This window comes from Rhamphochromis longiceps, linkage group LG18, assembly GCF_057381845.1.
Source record: "Rhamphochromis longiceps isolate RC_006_pf linkage group LG18, R_longiceps_female_GT1.1, whole genome shotgun sequence".
In the NCBI taxonomy this organism is placed as follows: Eukaryota; Metazoa; Chordata; class Actinopteri; order Cichliformes; family Cichlidae; genus Rhamphochromis; species Rhamphochromis longiceps.
This window is the reverse complement of record NC_140574.1, coordinates 776268-784440: the sequence shown is the minus strand read 5'-3', so window position 1 is coordinate 784440 and position 8173 is coordinate 776268. Positions and strand designations below refer to the sequence as shown.

General features: G+C 50.8%; 1 protein-coding gene and 1 pseudogene across 3 annotated transcripts in view; one reads left to right on the top strand and one right to left on the bottom strand.

Annotated features, from left to right (window-relative positions):
• Positions 1-1036: 1036 nt before the first annotated feature.
• LOC146647317 (dynein beta chain, ciliary-like) lies at positions 1037-3740 on the top strand (annotated as a pseudogene).
• Positions 3741-6678: 2938 nt separating this feature from the next.
• tmub1 (transmembrane and ubiquitin-like domain containing 1) overlaps positions 6679-8173 on the bottom strand; it is a 2498-nt gene continuing 1003 nt past the window's right edge. For all 3 annotated transcript variants that reach the window (XM_085388976.1, XM_085388974.1, XM_085388975.1), the window contains exons 2-3: positions 7413-7905; positions 6679-7298 (exon numbers count right to left, since the gene is read on the bottom strand). In XM_085388976.1, coding sequence (XP_085245102.1) covers positions 6947-7298; positions 7413-7876 — 816 coding nt within the window. In that variant the 5' untranslated portion in view covers positions 7877-7905 and the 3' untranslated portion in view covers positions 6679-6946. The remainder of the gene's footprint in view (positions 7299-7412; positions 7906-8173) is intronic.

Here is an 8173-nt window from a genome sequence, read left to right as displayed (position 1 = left end):
TTCTCTGAGCACTTGGTTCTTCTGCAGCTTCTCATATTCCTTCTTCCTGATGTTGGTATCACTACAGCCGTCTTCCTCTGCTTCTCCACCACCACTACGTCCGGCTGGTTAGCCATCACCAGCTTGTCTGTCTGTATCTGGAAGTCCCACAGGATCTTAGCTAACTACCACCCGGGGGGCGTCTCCATCCCTGCACCTGTGGTCTTGCCCGGTCTGACAGACCCCAGCTTCGTGGATCTTGAGCTCAGAGCTGCCATGATTACTGCCTCTGTCAGTGTTTCTCTTAAACAGCTCAGCTGTCTGATGGAGGTGCATGCTGTTACTGAAACAGTGAAGCCCTCTGTTTGTCACAGATCAAATTTCAATCAGATTATAATGCATTACCTTTACTGTTGTGATTTGGTAACATGACTGTTTATGTGCCGGAGGGTGGACAGCCTCACGCCAGCTCATTAGCGGCCGTGTCATTCAGCGTTCATGAACCACTTGCTTTTGAAAATGCGTGAAAATATGAAATGTGTAAGTCTGATAAAAATCTTTTTAAGCTCCGATGTTTCTGAAAAATGATGTCAAATGTTTTTTCATGATGTTGAAAGGCTGGAGTGGTATGTTAACGAGGTCATATTTTCCCTCGTGGATGTTCTTCCTGGCTGATTTGATTGGTAATCGTTCATGTTTGTTTACTCGGACACATGGGATCAAACTCTGTTAATGAATTTATGCTTTACGATGTATGGAGCGGTCCTTGGTGGCAGAACTTCCACCACCACCATCATCATCATCACCCGGTTGCAAAACAGACAGACGCACACATGGAGGTCAAAGTAGACGGGCAGCTGGAGCCAATCAGGAGCTTCACGCTCATCAGCATCAGCCTGGACCTCGACACAGGTGACGGCCCGACAGCGATGTGTGACCAGTAAAATGGTAAATGGCCTGTATTTGTATAGCGCTTTACTTACTTTACAGTACTAGTCACACACAGTGTGTGTGTGTGTGTGTGTGTGCACAGACGAACCTCTGCTGACAGGAAGTCATGGCTGCTATCAGGAAGCTGTCAGACTATAATCTCCATGACTGTGACAGCACGGTGGTGGAGTGGGCGGAGCTAGTGTCTGGATTCCTGCATCAGGATTGGTCTCTTTGGAAGCACCAACTATGGAACCTTCACGTCATCCAGCAGCAGCCCTGAAAAATGGCCACCATCTTGGATTTTCATGTGGCTAATCAGACAAAAGTAAAGCATGTCAAAGGTTCACGCCGCTGCTCGTGTCACGTGTCGCACGATTCTGTTTGACGCGATCTCCTCCAAGATCGCGCTGTGCGAGTGCGCCCCCTATTGGTCATGTCCCAGACCTCCTCACATCAGCTCTGGTCGTTGGGTCCAGCACAGAGAAGGTCGTGGCACTGACATCCGCCTACAACAAACAGCCAATGAGATGAGTCCAAAACCTGCAAGTCATAATGTTAGCGCTGCCGTAATCACCTGAACTCATCATCACACCTGCTCATACCAATGCCCTGTGTCCTTCAAAGCAGTGCATGCTGGGATGCAGAGAGACATTGAGACTAAACACTTGTGACATGTGACATCACTTCCTGCTGATTAATGCCTGCCCTTTCTAACAGGAAGTGTTCTGCTCCAGTCTGCAGCTGTACGTGCTGAATGAGACAGTCCTGGGCGTGGTCAGAGGCAGGAAGTGGACCGATGTGGTTCAGGAGGCTTACCAGGACTTCCTGGGTCACATGACGCACCTGTCCAACCTCAGGTGCAACCCCACCGACCCCGAGGACCACCTGGGTTCGGCCTGCTATTGTGAGGTGCTTCCTGCATCGCTGTGACTCCTCCCCTTCAGAGCTTTCAGCTCCACCTGGATCAGTTCCAGCTGCAGGTGTCTGACCTGGACTGGTGGCTGGTGTCTGTGCTTAGCCAGGCCCCGGAGGACTGCGGGGAGCCGCTGTCCGCGGTAAAGGACTGCTCCAGTCTGATCCAGTTCAGTCCAGTCTGATCTGGTTCAGTCAGATGATGCTGACTGCTGGTGACCTTTGGATGAACTCTGCATTTGTCCTGGCCGCTGGACTCGGCAGGTAACAGCTGTGTCCTGTTCAGGTGTGCTGACTCAGGTGAGTCCCGGCTGGTCCAGCAGAGGTCTGAGGAGCTCATGGACCTTCTGTAGGACTTCAGAGACACCGTGAGGTCAGAGTGGAGCTGTGAGCTGGATTCAGGTGCCAAATTCATCCTCGCTGAGCTCGAGCTCGGCTGCAGCCTCAAGGTGAGTCAGACACAGAGCACGCACACCTGTCTGCTGGCCTCTGACTGGCTGGTACTGAAGCTGGGGTCTGAGGTCAGGTGTACCGGGGGGACCTCTCACCTCACCTGTGTGTACATGTGCAGGCGGTGCTGAGGTAACTGAGATAAAAGAGCAGAGACAGACATCAAGCTCCGCCCGCTCAACTCACAGAGCTCCAAAGCTCTGAAGCTGCAGGTGTAGGGGGGAAGTTCAAGTGACATGTGACTTGGTCCAATTTCAGGTGGTGCTTGGCATTCTGCAGGCGGAGCTTCCTCTGATCCAGGACCAGCTGAACCGCCTGAACCCGACCCTGTCAGAGCTGGAGAGGAACACCTGGAGCATCACAGGTGACATATATCACATGATATCATAGGCACAAAAACATGGTGGAGCGGGTCCATTATTACACCTGTGTGTGTGTCCAGGTGTGCAGCTGCAGGTTGAGCTGGTGTTGGACCTCCACTCTAGTGTGATGGAGGCCAGAGACAACATGGAAGCCATCGCACACCTCACACAGGTAAGCTTCAACCCTCAGCCTAGACTCTGCCATCATTTCACCTGTACTCAGGTGTGTGTCTTTACAGGGGTGGGCGGAGCTTCACTTGCTGTAGCGCTCACGTGACTCACTGTTGGAGGGCAGAGCTTCAAAGGAGACCTGCAGACGCATCGAAGAGGAGGGACAAGAGCTGCTCAGGTTAACTCAGGTAACACAGCACCTGTAGGAGGTGCTTTAGGTCCAGCTTCTGAAGCACCTTTGTTACCTGTCCCCAGGTGAACAGGAGTCTGTACAGAGCAGACCAAGTGCTTGGACTATGTCAACGGCTGCGTGCAGGACGGGCTGTTCCAGCTGCTGCACTGAGCGCTGCGCTTCCTGTCTGACGGCACAAACCCACAGGTAGACTCACCTGGTGGCACTGGGGCTACATTGTTTGAAGTCAGTCTGCAGCTACAGGAAACAGGAAGTGTATTTGAAGGGTCAGGGGGCGGCGGCCTGTCACACCTCATGAGCACCATCATCAGCGATGTTTACGTCGCAGCAAGTCTGCCGCTCAGGATATCTGTGAGTTGCAATGGCAACTACCAGGTGACCTGATATCGCTCTTGCATGCACACCTGTTCTCTCACTCATCTCTCCCTTTCATCCGGCTCACCCGTACGTGCCTCTGCAGGTGTCTCTGCGGCAAAATCCAGAGTGTGTCTCTGTGCTGGAACAGGAGTTGATCGTGTGACACAGGTGAAAGAAGAGGCGGAGCTTCTGAGGGTGGGGCTCAACACATATTCTCAGCTATGGTGGAGCGACAGAAGGTTGGTGTTTCAGGAGTTCCTTACATACGGCTGACAGCTGTGACTCCGCCCACCCTGAAGGACTTCCAGAGAGAGGCAAAGGCTCACCTGTCCAGACCTGTTCATTGGCCAGCTGTACAGCCGTGCGTGTCTGTTTCAGGTCGAGGCACTGGACAGACTCAGCATACAGGTGAGTCACCTGGAGACTCTCTGCTGTCCTTCATCCGCTCACAGGAAGTGAACCCGATTCATTATGAAGCGCCACGTCACACTCGGCGTCCAGTGATGTCACTGACAAACACCTGTGGCAGGTGTGACTGAAGCAGAACACGCCCACTAACAGACTAGTCGGCCTGTCAAACCTTTCAAAGTAAAAGCCTGGTCTGTGTGTTTGGTGGCAGTCTGCAGCAGGCAGCTGAGCGAAGGTTCCTCGTCTTCCTCGCCCCTCCCCCACACAGAGACCGTCCTGCTACAGCCCAACATCTGGCTGCACAGCTGGAGGTGAGCTTGTTTGTATCCATCACGTAAACAATCTACAGAAAGTCATTCAGGAAAAGAAGAAAGAGCCTCCATCAGCTCGTATTGATCGGGTGACATCACTGTTATTGATATCTGATTAGTTATCCTGTAAACTGTAGAGGTCATGTGATCAGCTGTATCCATGGCGTGTTTGTGTGTTTCAGTGTTGATGCCCACACTTGGCCTTCCAGAACTCCACCTGCAGACCTCCTGCCTGCTTACCTGTGCAGGTGTTTGATGTCAAAATATCAAACAAATGATCAAAATAAAAGCCCCGTGATCATCTGTGTGCGGGTCGGTGACGAAGGTAAATGTTGAAGCTCGGGCTGAACAGGCGCTGGTCAGGTACGATCTCACCTGTGTGTGCAGTGCACAGGTGAGCGAGCGCAAGCATAGATTTGAACTCTGACCTCTGAAGCTGTGGCACCAGTGTCGGGGTCACAGCCGCAGCTGTTTCACAGATAGGAGAGTGTGATAAGGAGAAAGTTCAGGCCACTGAATAACTCGTTTGGACCAGAGTACCAGGATCATCATCTTTGATGTTTATTTTTGAGGTCCCGTTCAGGCTGTGGACGTCTGTGGCTTTCAAACCTCCATCTTTACCATCTTTGATCAAGCAGCCGTTTTTCATGCAATGAGGCTGAAGCGTTTGTCTGGAATGGCAGCATGTCAGGAAGATACATCTGGATAAACTTTCCATATTTGTTGGATAAATTCTGCCCACCATGGATCGATCTCTTTGAAGCCATGAGTTCAGTTTGTTCTCCACGTCAACGACTGATTTTGTTTTTGGTCCTTTGTGAGATTCCCAAATATCTCATTTTGGAGTTAACAGGAATGTTACAAACATCTGTTTCTGCTGCATCAGGTACAGCAAGGACTTCACATTCTCTAACGTTTAATGTTAAACCAGATGATATAATAGTAATGTTAATAGTACTAATGACAATAGTAGTAGTGCAGATGCCTGAGACAGCAATTTTTCAATAGTTAGTGGATCTTGGAGTTTATCTTTTAAAATATTGCTGTGTCATCCGTTGACTTATCATAATATCTGTGGCTAAAACATTAAATGTTTTTATGTCATTGAACTTTTGAAGATGAATCGCCAACATCTTGGTGACCAATATGAATCCATATGGAGAGATTCCAACATTAGCTTTAAAGCTAGGGTTGGTACCATCGGGTACAACGACACAACTGCTAATAATGTGGTACAAACACAAATCACGTTTCTGAATTTAACTCCAAAAGTGTTCAAGGACTTTATCAAGGCTGAGTCGAAGGCTTTGTAACAATCCATTGTCTTTATCAGCTTCCTGTATCCAGCACTGCTCTGTCACTGTGAACCGATCCTCCTGTGAAGAGACCTGACTGCGTTTCTGAAACGAGACATGACAGAGCTATCTAAAGACGAGCAGTGAAGACATTCGGAGTTTCTTAGTCTCCTCGTTGGGCTTTGGAATTGAGGCGATAAGTCCGGGTCTCATTGTGGGCAGCAGCGTGGAAGTCTGAAACATTCTTACCGATACTCGATGTAAAAGGCCGTCGATGTGTTCCCAGAAACGTTTGTAGAAATCTCCTGTGAGGCCGTCCAGCCTGGGCTCTGTTAGAAGGACGTCCAATCGCTGCATCAGCTTCTGTGGTGGTTATTTGATCTTCACACGTGTCTCTGAAGTCTACTGTAGGAACACGAAGGAATCAGTCGAGAATCTCGAGCTGCGCAGGTGGCGTTGCTACACCACCAACCATCAGCTGTTTGAACCTGTGCACAGGACCACATTGTTCTCCTCCTCTTAACTCCAGACCCGAGATCTGTAACTCATCTAGTTTCATACTGTCTGTCATTGTGAGTGGGCTCGGGTTTATTACAACAATCGTTTATATTTTAGAAACGTGCGTCTTCACTTCTGTTATTTCTTCACTTACTGATCTCTGATTGAAGTTTTTGACAGTAAATTCAAACTGGAGCTGAATTTCTAATATTTGCTTGTAGGTTTGATAATGACCTGATAACCTGATGGTCAGTCTTCCTGCTCCTAACTTTGGGCCACACTGTGCACCTCTCCGTCTTCTTCGACATGTTGTATTTGAGGAGTTCGTGCCGCTGATGTGACGTCGGCGACTTTGACAGTTTTGAGGTTTCGCCGTTGTCTCCTCGTGACTTTGGTTCAAGTCGTCAGGATCTGGATTTACAGAGCCGTGACCTGTGAACATGTCAAAGCAGCAGCTCCGACCAATCACATTATAGAAAAGGTCTGAGGTCGTCACATGACTTCTTTCATTCTGAGCATTTTGTATCCAACTTTATTTTGTAACATTACACACTTCCTGCTACACAGAGGGTCAAAGGTCAAACATAAGAGCCCATATAATAATCTTCACCCTGGAAATGGACTCCATTATCAGCTGATCCTGGATGGTTAGAGACTGCTTAGCAACCACCTGTCGCTAAGGAAAAATCTGTATTCCCCAACGCTGACCGCCCAGCCAATCAGGTGATGCCAACCAGCCATGTGACTGCAGCAGCTCCACCCTCAGAATCACCTGTATAGGTGTGACACACACACTCAGACACCACGGGATAAATTAAAGGTTTAATAGATTTTCTCCAAAAGCTGAAACTTTCTCTCACACACACACACACACACACACACACACACACACACACACACACACACACACACACAGGTGTGTCTGTGCCTCCCACAGAAATCAAAGAGGCACACTGATGATGAAGATAAACGTGTGATCTAATGATAAGAGTCTCTGTCCTCACGACGTCTCCATGGCAACAGAAACAAACACTAACTGCAGGTAGCGTCTCATACCCCCAGCCGGCCCATGGGAGGCTAGCGACGGTAGACGCCAAAGGCCACCAGGCTGAGGAGGATGGTGACCCCGACCAGCGAGGCGGTGGCGGGGGCGGTGAAGAACTGGCGGTACTGGATCTGACAGTACCACAGCACGGACAGCATGAGCACGAGCAGTGGGACCATCAGGCTGCCCACGTTCAGCGCCACGCGCACCTGGTCTCCCGCCCGCTGGCCCCCCGCCGCCCCCCGCGCCGCGTGCTGCGAGATGTGGCAATGCAGCACGCAGTTATGAGCGAGGTTCAGCGAGGCGAGTGTCTGCGCGTCGTCTTGCAGCAGCTGGCCCTGATAGATGAGACGCACCTGATGCTCCTGCCCCGCAAAGTAGGTCCTGCAGGGTCAGAGGTCAGAGGTCAGCAAACGGGTCCAAAAGCACAGCCAGGAGGAGGAGCTTCAGGTTTACCGAAACTCCTCTACTATGCAGTATTACATGCAGTACTCGTACCTCTTGATGTACCCGACGGTGTCCTGCGGTTGGACCTGCGCCATCCTCTCCGTGTCGTTGAGGAACTTGAGTCTGACCACCATATTCCGCTGAGACGCTGCGCCCTCCCCGTCTCCTCCTCTGCGCCTCACCCCGTCCCCTCCCACCTGTCCATCCTCTAGTGTGGGGGGAGCCTCTGTCAGGAAGCTGTTGTTCACAGAGGAGGAAGGTGAGGACGAGGACATGGAGAACGTGGAGGTTGAGGATGGTGGGTAGGGGGACGAGGATGAGGAGGCGGCGGTGGATGAAAAGGGCGTGTCCTGCTGGGCTTGCCCAGGCCTCTGTAAAGGGGAGGAGCCTGTGAACAGGTGTTCAGGGGGCTCGGATGTGCGGGTGGAGATCCAGGCGAGCAGCAGCACCGTTAGCAGCAGCAGAGCGGCGAACAGCAGCGTCACCTCATCACCGACACCTTCGATCAGCGCCATCGCCGCCAAGGTCAGCACAGCTCACACACCTGTAGGGAGAGGGCGGAGCTTAGCTTCAGGTATATACACACACTTCTTGTTTACCTGAGAACCCCTCACTTGTCCTTTCACTCCAGCATGACTGAAGCTTTTTAAGAACTAGGGAAAGAAAGAAAAAAAAACCTTTAGGGGCAGGTGTCCCACAGCTCCAATGTCACACGACAGTATCGCAGTACTGTGTGGTGATACATACAATACTGTGAGAGTACTACGAGCAGGTGAGCTCCTCTCTCAGGTCGACAGAGTTACTTCCTAACT